This window comes from Talpa occidentalis, unplaced genomic scaffold (genome assembly GCF_014898055.3).
Source record: "Talpa occidentalis isolate TD23 unplaced genomic scaffold, MPIMG_talOcc4v2.1 talOcc4.7, whole genome shotgun sequence".
Taxonomy (NCBI): domain Eukaryota; kingdom Metazoa; phylum Chordata; class Mammalia; order Eulipotyphla; family Talpidae; genus Talpa; species Talpa occidentalis.
This window is the reverse complement of record NW_023605083.1, coordinates 91,917,563-91,935,825: the sequence shown is the minus strand read 5'-3', so window position 1 is coordinate 91,935,825 and position 18,263 is coordinate 91,917,563. Positions and strand designations below refer to the sequence as shown.

Here is an 18,263-nt window from a genome sequence, read left to right as displayed (position 1 = left end):
ACTGATTTTTCCAGCACCACAGAATTCGTTCTAGTTTTCTCCCTTTCCATATTTGTAAGTCCTTTCTCCAATAGAGAGGAAGCTGGCTTCCATTATTCATAATAAATTTACATATTTGATCAATTCCCCATATTTAACAATTTCCCACCACAGATGCCCTGTTTCACCCCACCCATGCTGACAACTGCCAAATGAACTGACTCCTCACCTTTGTGACTGAGCCAGGCTGCCCCATTGAGGCTCCCTCCTCACCCTGTTTGGGCTCCAACACCCCACGCTCAACTGGACCACCCAGTGCTTGTTTTCAAACTTTACATAAATAGTGTGTGCATATTTTCTTCTGCAATCTGCTTTTCCCACTCAACATTATGTTTGTGAAATTCATCCACCAGAACCGCCCCCACCCCCCAACCACAGCAGCTGTGGGAGTTCTCCACAGACAAAATCCCGTATCACACTCTGTGTGCACCAAGTGAAGCCTGAGCTTAAAGTTTGCACTCACCTCCTCTGTGTGTGGGTTTTCATGGAGCTCCCAAAATCTTTCTCTTTTTCCCTTCCCTCAGAATATTCACAAAATGGTATTAGAGGGGAAAAGCAGGGGCTTTTTAGGTATGGCTTTTCTCATCCTCTTCAGTCTCCTTGGTGGTCTTTGGTGAAGAAACAAACTTTTAATGTGGGTACATTTTTTTTAAATCAAAGTTCTTACTATTAGCTCACAAAATGGTTAAGTTAGTACTGTGTTGTTTTTTTTTTTTAAAGATTTATTTATTTATACATACAAGAATTGGGGTACAGGCCAGAGGTGCAGGGGGTGAGAGGATTTACCAGAGACAGAGTGGGGAACAGAACAGGCAGACTGACTGAATACGCTGCTGAGGGGAGCAGCAGGCAAGACAGGAGAGACCTGCCGTGCCATGTGGGTAGCTCCCTGGCTGGCCAGGGATGGAACTTGTGCTACAGAGGCTGCAGATAGCTTCATAGTGCTGTGCTTAACCCCCTGCGCCACCAGGGAGGCCCTCACACTGTGTTCTTTTATGATTTTATTCTAGAGAGTTGGGGAATATTCTCCACATTGTTCTTCATGTCAGGAAAAATGGAGGGCATGTTGACTGATGGCGACAGCTTGAAATCTGGGAGATAATGAGGTAATACTTGGTTTAAAAAGCTTTTGCCAGCTTTTAAAAATGATATTAAACCACCTTCTATCAATGATGATAGTGTGCCCTTTATCAGTTTGGTCAAATCAATTTTAAGCACTTTTTTTTTTAAAGATTTTTTTACTTATTTATACAAGAACTGGGGTACAGGCCAGATATGTGGAAGTGTGAGAGGATTCACCAGAGACAGAGCGGGGGACAGAACAGGCCGACTGATGAAATACACTGCCGAGGGGAGCAGCAGGAGTGACAGGAGAAATCTGCTGCACCATGTGGGATCCTCACCAGCTGGGATCAAACCCGCGCTGCAGAGGCTGCGGACAGCTTCACAGCGTGGTGCTCAACTGCCTGCACCAACAGGGGAGGCCCAATTTTATGCACTTTTGATAAAGAAAATAGAAAAGCACACACTTTCATCAGTGGGTACAAAACAGGGCTTGAAAAAGGCCCTGGAGCTGGTGCTACTCTTGTACAAGTTTACCTTTTGTTCTTTGCCAGAGAGAGCAGCCCTGAGCAAGACTGGTGACTGGTGACTAGGCTGCACTGGCCAAATAACCCTACACTTGCTGGTCATGTGTGTTTATCTTTTCTTCCTTTTACTCTCCCCTGGTAGCTAAAAAGTTACTTTTAAGTGAAAAGAAGTAAGATCTGAACATGTTCATAGGAATACTGTGTGACCTAAAGATTAGCGCCATCTTCTCAGCCTCTGCGCCATGGCAGCCAAATGGAGGAAGAAGCAAATGCACAGGCAAAAGTGCAAAAGAAGATGAGGCAGAAGTCCAAGTAAACTAGTAGCACCCACGGAAGCCACAGGCCAGGGGTGCTGGTACAAGCTGCTGGACTGCATGCTATTGTCTAGAAATTGTCTCAGTGAATCTAGAACATCTATCACCATTTGATTGCTGCAACCACCACCTTTGAGAGACCACCTTGCTCATACCAAAAGCGGTCCCTTTTGGTCCTAGGCCCTGGACCTGTGACATTCTGGGTTAGTTCTGACTGACTGTAACATGCATATAATAAATATTCCCTTCTGTTATCTTATCAGAAGAAAAAAGAAATACTGTTTGAGTCTGTATCCTATCACATCTATTCTGGAGCCAAGTAACTCAAAGAGAAAATATTGATAGAAGGGTGCCACTGCCTCACAGAATCTAATAAACTTGGACTCTCAAATACTCAAGTGAGATCAAGCCTTCAGAATGGTAGTTCCCACCATCTTTGCCCAGAGCTGTGTGGGGGCGCCAAGATGTCGTCCTACAGTGTAATATAATTGTACTATGGGTTTTTCAAGTATTATGAAATTAAGGGTTTAAGTTTCATAGTGATATCATTTTCTTCTCTAATTTTCTCTGTTCATTTCAGTGAATATTAGAATGGAAGTTTTGGTAATCAGGGCTTTTATTTTTTTGCTTGCCAGCACTCTGAGATTTTATAAGAAGAGATTACAGCCATAGCATGTCTGCTGACTGGAGCAGAATCTGTCAATCAGAATCCCACTGATGCAACCTGAATTACCTGCTCTTAAAAGAAAAAACTGTATTGCCAGCAATCAAGTTTTTACTCAAACTCTTTACACAATAACTTATTCTTTTATTAAAAACTTGGCTTTTCTGATTATTAAGTAGTGCGTACTTGTTTTAGAAAATCTGGGAAACACAGAAATGCATTAAGGAGAGAGTGAGCATTATCTATAATTTTACTACCAACCAGAGCCAATCACACTGTTTTACTCTCAAAACACTGAACCTTATTTATCTTGCTAAAACCTAGCCATGGGCTATTTTCTTTCAAAGCATTCATGTTTTTCTACAGAATATAAAGTAAAAACATACTCAGAAGGAGGAGTAAATATAAATGCAGTTTCTTTACAAAAATGTTTTCTATAAAATCTCCATTTTCCTAATTCCTGTGAGTCAGAGGCTAACACAGACTACTGAACATTTATTAAGATAGTAAGAGAACAAAGAAGAGGAGAAAGGTACGGTGCTCATCTCCAGATTCCCCCCCGACTCCTCATGCTACCAGGGGCAGGATGTCCACTCTTCTTCCGTGCTGGAGGTTTTTCCGTCTTAGGGGCTGTAGCAAGGCGGCGAGGGAGAGCCTGGGAGGGAATCTGAGTTGAGGGGAAAAAAGAAAAGGTCAGGGCCTGTCACCTCAAGCCCCCACTCCAAGGAGGAAAGGCACCGTGCAGGGAGAGGGCCAGAGTGAGTCAGCAAAGGGGGAAGACCATTGCTACAGAAAATGAGAACAGGAATTGGAGGGGTCAGATACTAGAGAACAGGCCAGCGAGGAAATGAGTGGAAGCAGAGGAACGAGTCAGTGAGAGCCCTTCTACCCACACCTCCCTGCCCTACTTTCCCTCACCTCTTTCCGAGGGATCTCACCCAAGCGGGAGTCTGCCGTCCTTCTGGGGACATTCTCCCCTCGGCTCTCCGTCCTGCCATACAAATCAAGGGATAAGGATAGGGGAGCTGCTTCCCCATTTCTCCCTCACACTGAATGGATTTCCCAATTCTGTCTCTTTAGAGACAGACCTGAGGACCAGATAGGAGGAAACAGCAGTGGAATCAAATACTGATCTATACTAGAGTCAAGTTCTAGGATTGTGAGTTCTGAGCTGCAGGGGATAGAGAGGAATAAAACTAAAGTAGAACGACATGGACTTTTTTTTTCTTAATAAATAAAGCAAAAACCAACAGCAAAAAGGCAGAGACAAAAGAAAGGCAGGGAGCAACGACAGACATAACGACAAGATTTGTTGATCTACATCTCACCATCACTTTCTTCCCCACAAAAGGACAAAAGATGCCACTAACACACATGCTAGTCTTCCCTGCCTGATGCGTTTCCCCACCCACACTCCAGACCCCATCCACCTAGCCCTTCCTCCCAGGCTCATACCCGCTGTGTTCCAGTCTCTTCAGGTAGAGCAGCAGGTCTTCAGCAGGCAGTGCCCCCCAGCCCCGAGCCTGGTACAGTCGTAACAGCTGAGACACATCCATCAGCTGCCTCGTGGATGCAAGCCCATCTCCACCTGAGACACATCAGTAATGGTGGCCATCCTGAGGCCCCTCTGATTACCCCTCACCCCATTTCCCTAGGAATCTGGAAGGTCCTTCAGTTACAGGTACTGGCTCCACACCTAAAACCTTCTCTTTTTATTTTCCTCTTAAACCAGAACATGCTTACCTCTGTCTGGGGAGCCACCCCTGGGAGCAGTGCCCTGTGAATGGGTTGAGGGAAGTTCATGGACCCGGAAAAGACTGGATGCCATGGCTATGGGTACTTTTGTCTTATGGACAGGAGGTGGAAGGCGTGGCACTAGAGGGGCTTCCTCCCAAGATGGGATAGTCAGAGGACCTAGCAAAAAGAAAGGGATCCAAGAGTCAAAAAAGTCCTACTTCCTTAGGCTTATCAGCATGCCATTTCCTAAAAATCCATCCAATAACCAACTTCCATCTTTTTCCAGGCTAAACCCCAACCTTTTTTAAGAGTTGGTACTTACCAGACTTAGGGGGCAACAGGTCAACAGAAGGGTTCTCACTGTTCTGGGGAACTGTCTCAAGCAGCTGCAGGGACAAGATAGTAAGATTCCTGAGATGGATTAAAAAGGGGACCTAAATCTCTGAGAGAAGCAGGGTTTGGGGAGATGAATAAGACACAGTAAGAAGGTGGGACAAAGTGTCAGTTCTAAAAGCAAGATGAAATCAGTGTACTGAACTCCTAGAGTAGGAAGAGGAAGTGAGGAAGGGAAGAAGAAAATTAAGGTGGAATGTGGGCCCTCTTACCTGGTGCAAAAAATGCTTGAGGCCCTCTACCTGAGGGGGTGGCAACCCTTGCCTTAGGAAACCATCCCCATGGGATCCAGAATCTTCCTCAGGGAATGGCCGTTCTGCTCTGTCGTCAGTATGGAAGGCCCCAACTACAGAGCAAAGAACCTAGCTTTAAAGTGAAACCAGGGTAGGGGGCATGGGCGTGGGCGTGGGCATGTGTGTGTGTGTGTGTGTGTGTGTGTCTGTCAGTGTGGCAAGTGAAGGGGATTCACTCCACAGATCAATTCATCAAATGCCTGCCAAAAGAGGGCCTATTAAATACAAGTGAGACATCACAATTAGAAGAAAAAAATAATGAAAGTATAAAACAGCTAGAGAGGGAAGGATTGAAGGCAGCCACTGAATTCTCAGAAGCATGAACAAAGGAGAGAGCTCAGATCCCCCAAATAACACCATAAACTCCTTAAAGAACAGAAACCAATACTCAAAATGGTTTGGAATTAAGAGAGAGATTCTGGCACCTTCACCAGAACATGCTCTCATTCTTTTTTATTATTATTACATAATTTAAAAATATTTCATTGTATAATTCTTTTTTTAAAGATTTATTTTATTTATTTATGCATACAAGAGGGGAGCAGCAGGGAGACAGGAGAGGTCTGCTGTGCCATGTGGGTCAGCTCCCTGGCCGAGGATTGAACTCAGGCTGCAGTGGCTGGTTACAGCTTGAGAGTGCTGAGACTTAACCCCTTATGCCACTAGGGAGGCCCCTAATTGTATAATTCTTCCCTCATTATTGATTCAACCTGGGTTGTCATGTTTGCATCACACAGAGAAACCCCATTCACCCAAGTCACAGAAGACTAAAGTAAGGGTGATACCACACCCAAGGCCAGTCAACCTAAGGGATAGCTACAAACCCATCAGCTCGCCTCTCTTTAAACTGTACCTAAGGAAAAGAGACACCAATGTCTCTACAAAGTTGTCCCAAGTGTTGGCTGGTAAACCCAATGTGCGAGTGAAAGTTATGAGAATAAAACCAGAATGAGAGAGAGTGTGGGTTTACCAAAGGAAAAGAGCAGATGCACAGGAAAAGGCAGAGTCCATGTGGGCCCAGACAGAGGAGGAAGAGCTACCTCACCCTGCTCACACCCCTGATCCCAACTCCAGTTCTAGCAAGTCCAGCTACATCACATTTCCGTGACATTTCTGTTCCTGCAACCTACAGCCTCTTAAGACATCTGGGAAACTATACGCTTGAGACACAGACAGAAAGGAAGCTAAGTAAGAGGGAGCCAATTAGTATGTGGAGGCCTTCTGTCCCCAGTTACCTGAGGGTGGCGTGAGGTCTGGCTTTGGCTCCAGGGGCTGGAAGGAATGCTGGCTCTGGAAACTGGGGCCCAGCAGGAGGCTAATATCGGGGGAGGAGGCACTGCAGATCACAGGTGGTACTCCAGGCTGCTCCTCCCTTGTTTCCCGGCTCTGCTGCAATACAGGCTTCAGGGCCACGGCAGCCACTGGAGGCATAGCCCAGGTCCTCCTCTCTCCCTTCTCTGGTTCCTGAGGCCCAGGGCCAGAGGGGCTGGCGGGAGGAACCTGCAAACAACAGAGAGGCAGAAGGAAGGCTCAAAGCCCAGCTAAGACATGGTAGAGACACTTTAATAAGATTACAGATTAGTAGAACTTCCTTAAAAGGAGATTTGATAACACTATCAAATTTTAAAATACTTATTTTTGATCTTACCATTCTATTTCTAGACATTTTATATATAAAATGTCACACGCGTACATTAATGATATTTATTGTAGCATTCTTTGTAGAAGCAAAATATAAGAAACAACTTTATGTCCACCAATGAATACCTGGTTAAATAAAAAGTTACATAATAGCATATAAAACACTATAAAGGGGGAATTCAATGGTTGCTTCTGCAGAGAAGAACTGGGAGACAAAGATACAGAGATAGGATGAAGAGTACTTTACACTCTACACCTTTTGAACCATTTACATTTTTTTTTACTATGCACATATTACCACCTATCCCAAAAAATCTTAATAATACACCTTTCTTAAGTAAAAGAAGGAAGTAGGAGATGCCAATCTGAGAAGGGCTAGGAGTACAAATCTTGACTCTATTCTAGGGCAGGATTTACCAACAAATTTTGCCCCTTATCATCATAATTAATTCCACTGCCATTTGGTAAAACTAGTATCAAGGATTACTCGCCACTTCTTGGGCTGGGAGAAGAGAGTTAGGCCCAGTGCAATGGGGTCAGTCTGGGTGAGCTATGGCCATGAGGAAAGATTTCTTCTGACAAGACAGTTATTCTTGGGCCTCCCTGGTGGCGCAAGGGGTTAAGCACTGCACTGTGGGGCAATTCACAGCCTCTGCAGCAAGAGTTCGATCCCTGGCCAGCCAGGGAGAAACCCACATGGCACAGCAGACCTCTCTTGACTTGCCCACTGCTCCCCTCAGCAGTGTACTTCAGTCGATCTGCCTGTTCTGTTCTCCACTCTGTCTCTGGTGAATCCTCTCACCGCCCCGCATCTCTGGCCTGTACCCCAGCTCTTGTATGCATAAATAAATAAATCTTTAAAAAAAAAAAAAAAAGACAGTTGTTCTTTGGGAAAGCCCACATATTTTTTTCTCCTAATGTAAGTCTCAGAAGTTGAACTTAGATCTTCCCTTGGGAGGAACAAGATTTCCAAAGAAGGGATCTAAACCCAATCCTTGAGCAGCTCAGTTCATGGAGCAATGCCTACCAGGGCAGGGGCAGGCAGGGCAGTGGTGCTGAGCAGCTGGTTTGCCTCCTCCCAGTGGGCCTGTAGCATGGCTTGGAGCCGCTCCACCAACTCTACCCGCTGCTCCTCCAGCTGCTGGTGCTCACTCTGCAGTTCCCGTACTCGTGCATGCTCCCGGGCCAGTCTGAAGAAAAGTCAGGAGAGGTGACAAAAAGCTTTGAGAAAGCAGAGACTTGGAGACAAAGAGGAACCAGAATGAAACAGAATGGAATCAGAAATTCTGAAAGGAGCTGAGGCCAATTTACAAGAGGACAGACCTATGAAGTGAGCAGCTCTTCAATATTCCCAGTTTGGGCTCCATCTACAGAAAAGGGATACTCCAGTGACCAGTACCTCAGCTCATAGTCCTGAGCCACCTGCTGCTGCCTCTCCTCTCGTTCTGCCATTTCCACCTTGAACTGAGCCAACTGTGTAGCCAGTTCCTGCTGGTGCTGTCCAGTTAGGTCCTGAAGCTGCTTCCTAAGAGGACACAGGTGAGAGAAAGAGGACTGAGTCTGGAAACAGCAGTAATCAAATGAGAAAAAGCCAGAATGTGTTCACATAAAGGTGCCAGCCTGGCCATGAATAGGTGGATTCAGGAGAGGACAAAGCTGTTGTCTTAGGATAGGGTCACCAGAAGTAGAAACTGAGATGAGGACTGATGAAAAAAAAAAAAAAAAAAAAAGTGATACATTTAAGAAATGTTTCCAGAAAAAAACTGGTAGAGGGAGAGGGTAGGAAGATGAGAGCGAGAAGTGAGACTGGGAAGTCAGGGAGGCTCAAGCCCACAAGGCATCTCTGCAGATGGTATAGGTCCCAGCTCATCACCATCCCAATCAGGGGCACTGGCTAAGGGCTACTCCCACATGATGAAAATTCCCACGTATTTCTGGCTTGGCAAGTGCACCTGAAGTCAGTGCTCCCAGAGACCTGGGCTCTGGCTAACAGGAACCACTTCAGTGAAAAATGGTGATGGCATCTGAGGGGCTAAGGTAGGCATGAGCAATACCTTCTGTGGCCGGGGAGAAGCGGCAGCCAGTAAGTCCCAGTACCTGTGATGTTCCCTCAGGGAGGCTGCTTGTCGCAGGCTACTCTCCTGAGCCTGTGCCAACCGCTCTGTCACCTGCTGCTCCAGCTGCACAGCCAGTTCTGACTCCATCTGGATCCGCTGGCTTTCATACCGGGCCTAGGGGTGAAGGAAGGGGGGCAAATAACAATTCTCCATTTCTCCCTCCCCCCAGACTCTGGCAACCATCATTCTACTTTTTGTTTGCTATCGACGTAAATTTGTCATCAAAGGAATATGCTTAAGTAAACTACGATCCAGTCATAATAAGGTTATAGAACACTTAAAAATAACAATGTACATATTGACATGGAAAGATATCTATGATACACTATGAGGCTAAAAAAATCCAATAAGTTACAGTATATGCACAGCAAGTTTGCTTTTTTCTTTTTAAAGCATCAACCATATGCTCATAGATGAACAGGTTCTGGAAGGACACTTATCAAGTAGTGTGAAAACCAAAGACACCAATACTTTAGTCCTTCAATGATAAATCAGTTTCCATGTGGTCAATCTTCCAATTCAATGGCTAAATGAAAAGTAAAAGGAGTTGTGGTTTATCGAAGTCTGGCCTCACTGACTCAGAAAGTGGGAACTTCCTAAGTCAACTATTAAAAAATAAGTCTTTCACAATAACTTGCTTTCAGAAACTCATTAATTTACCTTTTAATACATAGCTACACAAAAAAACAGAGGTACACAAAGGTAAAAATTATAGTTAGAGAAGGGAGTGTTTGCTGTAACTCTCAAGCCTACTCCTCCCAACCAGGAAAGAAACTTGAAGAAACCTCTGCCTCCTGACCTGTACCAAGCTCATTTCCAGCTGTAAAGCATCTCTCTCTCTCCGAGCTGTATCCAGCTCTCCTTCCAACCGCTGCACCTCCAACTGCACCAATGCCAACTGCTGCTGGGCCTCCCGGGCTGCCTGGGCCTCCCTCTGGGTATTCCCCTAAGAAACAGAAATCAAATTTAAATACATATCACATTTTCTGTCTCCTGGTTGCCTCTAATCTCTAATTCATACTCCCATATCTTAAAGCCCAAGCTTTCCCACTCTCTTCACATTTGACCTATCTCCTCATCTCTGTTTAACCTCACTCTTTGGCCTTCCACGTATTTGATGCCTCAGTCCTTCCTTCTGGTCCTACATTCTCAGTTCTATCTTTCACACACAGTTCTTCACTTTCCAGAATATGCCCCATATTCTGACACCCCATCTCATGTAATTATTTTGCTTTTCATTTTGTCTCTATTCCTACTTGCCACTTTTACCTTCTCCCTTTCCAACTGAGCCTGGCCCTCTTCCTGCAGCGCCTGGTAGCGTTCCTTAAGCTGGTGCTCTTGCTGGGTCCAGGTCTGCCGTTCTTCTTCTATAACAACCTGAAGTGTTTCTAACTGTCGATGCTCACTGAGTTGACCAGTCCGAGCCTCATCCAGTTCTTTCTGCAGGGCCCGGCAACGCTGCTGTTCTAGCTCCAAGCTCAAAGTCAAAGCTTGTCTTTCCTCTTCCTTTGGCCACCAAAGAAAATAAAAATCTTTAGCATGCCTTCAAGAGACCAGAAATCTGCTCTGAAATCCCTATATGCCTATTAAGAATTATGCCCATTAAAAACACAATAGCTGACAAGCCCATGGACCTATTATATAGTAGATAAGAGAGCGTCTGTTGCAGAATTGGGTAGATCTGAGTTCAAATCTCAGTTTGAACACCAGCTCTGTTGATGACTATGTATTCTCAGGCACACATCCTCACTGTAAAACGGGGATAATAATAGGGTCTACTTGGTGAGGATTAAAGTGAAAAGTATATGTAAAGCATTTATCACAGTGTCTGGCACTTAGTAAGTACTCAACATACAGTAGCTGCCATCACCATCATCAAAAGAAAGACTAGAAAACCAGCCTATAATCATGTACTCATCTATAAGCAACCATCATCAGCACTGTTGGATGTAGCTTATTAAGACTGTAACCACCAACATGCATGTAGCATATATGTGTCATGCATGCAACAAGTTCCAAAAACTACTACTAATTCAAATGGGTAATCACTTTTCATCATTTCAGAGGTTGAGAAACTTGAGTGAGTCTCATCCCACACTTCAACTGTCTAATCCCACACTTCAACCCTAGAGCAGAGTTCCCAAACCTGGCTGAACAAAATCATCTAGAAAATTCTCTCATGGCCTCAGAACAGCTTTGTTCCAGATGGGTTACTGTCTTTCAGGGGAAGGGGACAGAAGAATTGAGGAGAATAGCTGTTCGTTATAATTCAAAATACAAGGTTTTCCAGCCCCACCTTATATCTATTGAATTCATTAAGATTCCTCTGGGGAGGGGCCTCCCTGGTGGTGCCGGGGTTAAAGACAGTGCTATCAAGCTATCGCCAGCCACTGCTGCATGAGTTCAATCCCCGGCCAGGGAGCTACCCACATGGCACAGATCTCTCTTGCCTCACCCACTGCTCCCCTCAGCAGTGTATTTCAGTAGATCTGCCTGTTCTGCTCCCCACTCTCTCTGGTGAATCCTCTCACCCTCCTACACCTCTGGCTTACACGCCAGTTCTTGTATGCATAAATAAATAAATCTTTTATTTTATTTTATTTTTTTTAAAGATTTATTTATTTATTCATTCATTCATTCATTTATTTATTTATTTATACAAGCACTGGGTACAGTCAAAAGCGCGGGAGGGTGAGAGAACTCACCAGAGCCAGAGCAGGGAGCAGAACAGGCAGAAGGACCGAAGTACACTGCTGAGGGGAGCAGCGGGCGGCAGGAGAGGTCTGCGCACCATGTGGGATTCTCCTCCGGTGGCCGGGGAGCAGCCGGGGATCAAACCGGCGCTGCAGAGGCTGCAGGCAGCTTTGCAACCCAGCACTCAACCGCTGTGCCACCGGGGAGGCCCAATAAATAAATCTTTTAAAAAGAAAAAAAAAGATTTCTCTGGGGATGGGTCCCAGAAATCTGTATTTTAAAATAATTCCCTGGATGATTCTTAAAATGAAACAATTTACACAGTCTCCCAAACTTAGTTGGTAGCAGAGCCCTTTTTCTATTTTTAAGAGTGTGGTGCAACTCAACCCACCAATCTACCAATACCCCATTGCCTTCTAAAAGCACTTAATTAACAGCCTCTAAAGGAATTAACTCAGTCCAGCATTCTCACCAGTGTCTCTCTCTCCCGTCGCTGTAATCTGGCACCTTCCTGCTCACGATTCAGGGCTTCCATGGCCTCAGAAAGGCTTTGTTCCAGACGGGTTACTGTCTTTCAGGGAAAGGGGACAGAAGAACTGAGGGGAATACCTGTTTGTTATAATTCAAAAAGCATCAACAGCGTAAACTTTAAAAGTAATAATTAACTAAATGACTTGGGAGCCAAATAAAAGACAATGTGTTAGGGGGAGCTGGAAAGTGACCAATGACACCAGAAACAAGTGAAAGGAGAAGAAACGGGACTGAAGAATTATCAGGACAGCTTTGTAAGACTTGGGTCAATCTGTTGGGAACCCCCTTTTCATTTAGCAATCCATGACCTAGATTCTCATGCCAAATGATCCAGGTTTCCCACCTCCTGCTGCTTGCTTCGAGTAATTTCAGCTGCCTGTCGTTCCTCCTGGAGCCCCCGAAGCACCTCTGTCCGCTCAGCTTCATGCCGGTTCCAGCCTTCCACCACTCGGGCCAGGGTCTCAGGAGATGAATGATGGATGGAATTTCAACATAACTTTTTGTTCCCTTTCTGCCCATAGGGGCAGAGTCAACAACCACCTCCTCCCAGTAGTCAGTAAACACACCCCTGAAACCAGCTCCAAGCATGAATAAAGGTGGTTGGTCACCCCCTATTTACTATTCCTTAGTGTCCCCCCATGGAGAAACCCACCCACACTCCATTCTTCTACCCTGGCACCTTGTCCAGTTGTTCAATCATGATATCTTTCTTGCGGTCAGCAGTCACAGCCACAGCTAACTGTTGCTGTAGTTCCAGCACTCGGGTCTGCAGGCTGTGAATATGGCGTTCACAATGCTGGGAAGAAGAATGAGAAGTCTGGGTGTTACCATCCTTAGTCTGACTAAGACACCAAACTTCTCAGCTCCTTGAGAAGGAAATGGCTTGGAAACAGGGAGCCTGGGTCCCAATAACTAGGTTTGGAGTGGGGCTACATCAAATTAAATAGCTTTTGCACAGTGAAGGAAAATATCGGCACATTAAAAAGACAGCCTATTGGGCCTCCCTGGTGGTGCAGGGGGTTGAGCGCTATGCTGTGGAGCAGTCTGCAGCCTCTGCAGCACAAGTTCGATCCCCTGGCCGACTTTGGAGCAACCCACATGGCGCAGCAGACCTCTCCTGGCTCACCTGCTGCTCCCCTCAGCAGTGTACTTTGGTCAATCTGCCTGTTCTGTTCCCCACTGTCTCTGGTGAATCCTCTCACCCCCCCCCCCACATCTCTAGCCTGTACTCCAGCTCTTGTATGCATAAATAAATAAATCTTTAAAAAAAAAAAAAAAAAGACAGCCTATTGAATGGGAGTAGATAATTTGTACCTCACACATCCATCCATTAAGGGATTAATATCCAATATATATAAGGAACACCCAAATAAACAACAAAAAACAACCCAATTAAGACTGGAGGATCTGAATAAACACTTTTCCAGGACGATGTAGAGATGGTGAACAAACATATGAAAAAATGTTCATCATCACTTATTAGGGAAATGTAAATCAAAACCACAGGAAATATCTCATCTGTGAGAAGGGCTTACATCAAAAAAGACTGCTAACACGTGTTGATGAGGATGTGGGTAAAGAAGAATCCTTGTATACTGTTGATCAGAATGTAAACTGCTATGGCTATTTTGGAAGGTGATATGGACCTTCCTCAAAAAACTGAAAATAGAAACACCATACAACCCAACAATCTCACTTCTGAGTGTATATATCCAAGGAATATGAAATCAAATCAGCAATTTGAAGAATCAAACTGAAGAATCAAATCACAATGTTCACTGCAGCATTATTTGCAATAACTGAGGTATGGAAGCAATCTAGGTGCCCACTGATAGATAACCGGATAAAAAAGAAGTAGTGTGTGTGTGTATACACACACACACACACACACACACACACAGCGGAGTACTATTCAGCTATAAGGAAAAATGAAATTTTGCCTTTTGCAGCAAATGGCAAGAATTTGAAGTATGAAATGTGAAATGAAGTTAAAAATATAAAAGACAAATACTGGATGACTTCACCTATAAGTGCAATATAAAGAGACAAAGTGGAAGAACAGACAAAACAAAATAAAAATAAATTGGTGGATAACGAAACTGAGGTTATCAAAGGTGAAGAGGGCAGGGGCTGGGAGCAAGGGTGGAGGGGATATAAGGATGGTAGTGAGTGTTTTGTTTTTCCAGAGACAGACAGACAGAGAGCAAGTGAGAGAACCCACTCCACCCTTCACCCCCCACCCCAAAATAATAATTTTGGAGAAGAAGAATCAAGAATTCTAGAGCGGGAACCTAGAGGCCCAAGACTTTCAACAATTTCACAGGAATTCGGGGTTTAGCTTCCAGATTCTTTCCTCTCGTGGATCTCCTAAGAAAAATTCCCAATAATATTTTAGTAGGAGTGTAGCAGCCCATGCAGCAAAGAATGGAAAATTACTCCTGCCTTAAAAAGTTCATTAGATGGGCCTCCCTGGTGGCACAAGGGGTTAAGCACCACACTATGAAGCAATCCTCAGCCTCTACAGCACGAGTTTGATCCCAGGCCGGCCAGGGAGCAACCCACATGGTGAGGCAGACCTCTCCTGTCTCCCAGCTGCTCCCCTCAGCAGTGTATTTCAGTCAGTCTGCCTGTTCTGCTCCCCACTCTGTCTCTGGTGAATCCTCTTACCCCCTGCATCTCTGGCCTGTACTGCAACTCTTGTATGCATAAATAAATAAATCTTTAAAAAAAAAGTTCATTAGACAGAATGACTAAACATAGCAAGGATAAAGGAGAAAGCCTTTCGTTGTGCCCATGGCACAAAACAGAGGAGAGGGTTCCAAAAATGACAACACAACCAATGATTCTGGCTTTTCTTCTATCTTGTGCCTCTTTCTGCCCACTTCAGATTAAGACTGGGGCTCACAGAGATAAAGCTCCTATCACCAATAACTATAAAGTCTTTGCACAAATCAGCAAAGTTCATTGTTCATTAAAGACTATTTCTATGTGTTACCTATATTTAGACCTCAGGAAGACAGTGCTAAACAAGACAAGGTATGACCCTGGTGGAACTTAGATTTTTAAAGGGGAAAAACAAACAAGATAAAGCATATGCTGTATGAAAGTAAAACAGAGTGATTTGAAAGAACAGCTGGAAGGCAGGTGTGCCATTATTATGAGCAAAGTCCCAGCTTGCCAGCCCTTAACCCTCAGCCCTTTTCAGCACTCAGTCCTATCTCTAATCTTTGCCAATCTCAAAAAGAAGCCTTTGTATCTCACCTTTCGACGAGTATGCTCTGAATCCAGTGCATCTCTGAGCCCCTGAAAGTCTGGGGGATTGCTTAGGGGTCCTGGTCGAAGACTGGTATAGCGGGGAAACAATTCCTCCAGGGCTTGGGCTGAGCTGGACGGAGATAAGTCTTGTACGGGCCGGGTGCTAAGCAAATCAGGTAGAAATTTTAGGGTTGGGAAAGTTTTTGTGATTCACTAGTCTAAATGCAATTTTTTTAAATGAGGAAGCTGAAACTCAGAAAGGGCAAGAGATTTGCTCAAAGTCACAAAAAAGCTGGGTAGTGAGAGTTGTAAATACCATATAGGTTCTGTGATGCAATCTCTACTGCTCCTTCCTCTCTACTATGACAGTAAGTTTTAGCAGAAACAAGCTAACTTAAAGTTGGGAGAAAGTCAGGTACTAGGGCAGCAGATGTCCATGTTTTTGAAAGAGTAAAGGGCAGAAGACAGGAGAGAAAGAATGAAAACTGGAAGCTAAATGACAAATGTCCTGGGTTCTTAAGAACAAAGCAGTAAAGGGAGAGAGAACTAAGGAATGAACACTTGGCTTTCCGAGCAAGCAAGCTAGTAAAACCCCAAAGAAAACTCACTTAAGCAAGGTGGCTGTGCTGTCACTGTCAAAGGAGTCTTCTTCCCGTCTCTCTGAGTCAGCACCTGGAGTAAGGGGATTCCCTGCAAGCAGCCAGAGGAACCCCACAGCCAGGGTCAGGTAAGGATAAAAATTGGGACCACTTGAAGAAGATAGAAAAGGGTGTTCCCTTCTACCTTATCCTCTCCTTTAGCCTTTCTCCCAAAGAAATGAGGCCTTTCTTCTGACATCTTTTGTCTTGTCTCCCAGATCTCATTTTCTCCCTTTGCCTCCTCTCTCCACTTTCTCCCACTCCTTAAATCTAGGTTCCCCTTCACAGGGAAAGGGTTTACTCACGATAGGCTGTGTCTCGTGAGGTTTGGAGTATGCTCTGGAGTTGACCCCGAACACTTTCCATCTCAAAGATATGCTTGGAACCATCCTAGAAAAAAGTAACACAGAAACTAGATATAATCTTATAATCTATATTCTACCTTCTACTAGAGTAGATAGCATCCAGTACCCTGAAACCTAAGAATTTTTGATCTAGCACCTCGGAAAAGAAGGAAAAAAAAAATTACCTGATAAAGGTCAGGAACTTAAATGTCTCAAGTCGCCAGAGAGTATGAATGAATAAACTGGGCAGGTTAAGACAAGTGGTGAGAATTCTGGCCAACGAGAAAGCAAACACCCTTTCGAAAGACTGTGTAGCCTGTAGCTATCAGTTTTAGAAAAATCTAACCAGTCTGCAAACTGGTTATGATACCTTTTCTATTCAATGCTAATAACTATCTTCTCTGCAATGTGTGCAGTTCATTAAATTGTGTTTTAGTGATTTACATGCCAAATTTTGAAACACACAGTCAAAATAGTTTTGAGCGAGTTAGCAAATCTGAAGCTAGCCTTAAGGCTCTAGTTGCTGTTGGGATGAAGACACCTCATCCACACTACCAGTACCCATATCCCAGTAAAGCACAGCAATCTATGCCACAGTGCAGGTGTCTCTGACAAAACAACAACAAAAACTAGGAAGTTTCAGTTTCCCAAATTATAAATATCTGCTCCCAGGAATAAGCATGATTGACTCTATAGTTAAAAGTAAATTTGAAACCCAAATACGGTTCATATGATAGTAAAAAAAAAAAAAGTTTATTTTTTTTTACCATTCCAAGTCCTGAGACACCCCCACCCCCACGCCAAGACAAGCTCCCTCACCTTTTTCTTCAAATTGTTTTCCAATCCAATTGACAAGCTGTGACTGAGTTCTTGAGCCAAGCTGTCTAACACTTCATGAGGAGGTGCAGAGGTGGAGGGTAAATACAGTTGGGCTCGCGCTGTTGCTTCTGCCTGACGACTGAGGTGCAAAGAAGTATAGAGCTGGGAGGTCACCTCAGAGGACTCTTGGTTCAGTCCTGGGGCTTCTGACGAATCACTCAGGAGATCCTCTGCCCGGAGAGGTGAACTGGGACTGGTAGCTGAATTTGCCATGAGTACAGGGAAGATACGACTGTAGGCAGCAAGTTGGGAACTCCTGGTTCTGCTTTAGGAGAGTCCAGTGGGGAAAGTAGGTAGAGGAGGATTTGGGAGAAAGGAGGAAGACTCCAGACCAAGGGTCTTTGATGAATAAGGGTATGGAGGCTTTCTGGTTAGAGGGAAAGTTTCCACTGGTTCCAGAGGCCATGGGAGAAGGCAAAAGCATTTCTTTCCACAGCTCCTAGACCTGGTGGAAAAGGAGGGTGCAGCAAGGAGGGGGTGGGGACAGAGCACCTACTGCGGCTCAAGAGCAACACTGCAGTTCTAGGGAGCAGAAAGCTGCAAGAGATCAACTTTGACGCAGATTATCTCTGATCAACCGATCTTTGAAGTTCAAACATCTAAAACGTGCAAAGTGAAGAGGACCCAGATCCAATAGGGGCCTAATTTCCGTCCAGCTGCCTTATTTGCCCCTCAAACGGCTCCAATCTCAGAGAAGCAGAAACCTCATACTCCCCACCTTCCCATACCCCTCGGACTAAGCACCAGTTCTACCCAGAATCAACTAAGTGTGTAGCCCCTCACACTTCTCCAGTGAAGAAAGCCATAGCACAGCTCTCTGGAATCCCTCCCTCCCTCCCTCCTGCAAAAGAAACCTCGCGAACGCTCTGAGGTCCCTAAAAAGTACACCGCTCTGAAGCCGCGCCTGGATCCTCTATCCCGATCACCACGTTCCGCCTATTCTCCACACCTCCAGTTTTGCTGGTCCGGGAAGACCAAAAAAGCCCCCTCTTTTGCCCTTTCCTACACTCAAAACCGTTGGCAGCCTCCCGCCCACCCTCCGCAGCGCCGCCTCGCTCGCCTAGATGACGTCACCAGCCCTGGAAGCCAAACTCAGAACCGCTCAGATTCCAGAGCCGGGGAGCCTGGGCGCGCG

General features: G+C 45.0%; 1 protein-coding gene across 2 annotated transcripts; it reads right to left on the bottom strand.

Moving 5' to 3' along the window:
• Positions 1–758: 758 nt before the first annotated feature.
• Positions 759–18,177, bottom strand: CNTROB (centrobin, centriole duplication and spindle assembly protein). 2 transcript variants are annotated; one of them, XM_037492818.2, is made up of 19 exons: positions 17,069–18,177; positions 16,211–16,295; positions 15,876–15,957; positions 15,274–15,430; positions 12,692–12,808; positions 12,356–12,472; positions 11,954–12,052; positions 10,057–10,293; positions 9,587–9,733; positions 8,768–8,901; positions 8,070–8,195; positions 7,698–7,860; positions 6,265–6,529; positions 4,949–5,082; positions 4,666–4,729; positions 4,350–4,520; positions 4,062–4,194; positions 3,525–3,597; positions 761–3,273 (listed from the first exon to the last, which is right to left on the bottom strand). In XM_037492818.2, the coding sequence occupies exons 1-19, from the start codon at positions 17,339–17,341 to the stop codon at positions 3,148–3,150; spliced, it is 2,703 nt and encodes a 900-aa protein (XP_037348715.1). In that variant the 5' UTR covers positions 17,342–18,177; the 3' UTR covers positions 761–3,147. The 2 variants fall into 2 exon arrangements, with proteins under 2 accessions (XP_037348716.1, XP_037348715.1); XM_037492819.2 differs by lacking the exon at positions 17,069–18,177 and having other exon boundaries at positions 759–3,273; positions 16,207–16,294.
• Between the last annotated feature and the right edge of the window lie 86 nt (positions 18,178–18,263).

What these genes read in the sequence shown, in the direction of transcription:
- CNTROB (XM_037492818.2), bottom strand. Translation starts at nt 17,341, where the DNA reads ATGGCAAATTCAGCTACCAGTCCCAGTTCACCTCTCCGGGCAGAGGAT. An exon ending in AAAACAATTTGAAGAAAAAG is followed by an intron (nt 16,296 to 17,068) that starts GTGAGGGAGCTT and finishes ACTTTTTTCTAG; the next exon opens with GATGGTTCCAAGCATATCTT. An exon ending in CTCAGTTGGAAAGGGAGAAG is followed by an intron (nt 9,734 to 10,056) that starts GTAAAAGTGGCA and finishes TCTGTTTCTTAG; the next exon opens with GGGAATACCCAGAGGGAGGC.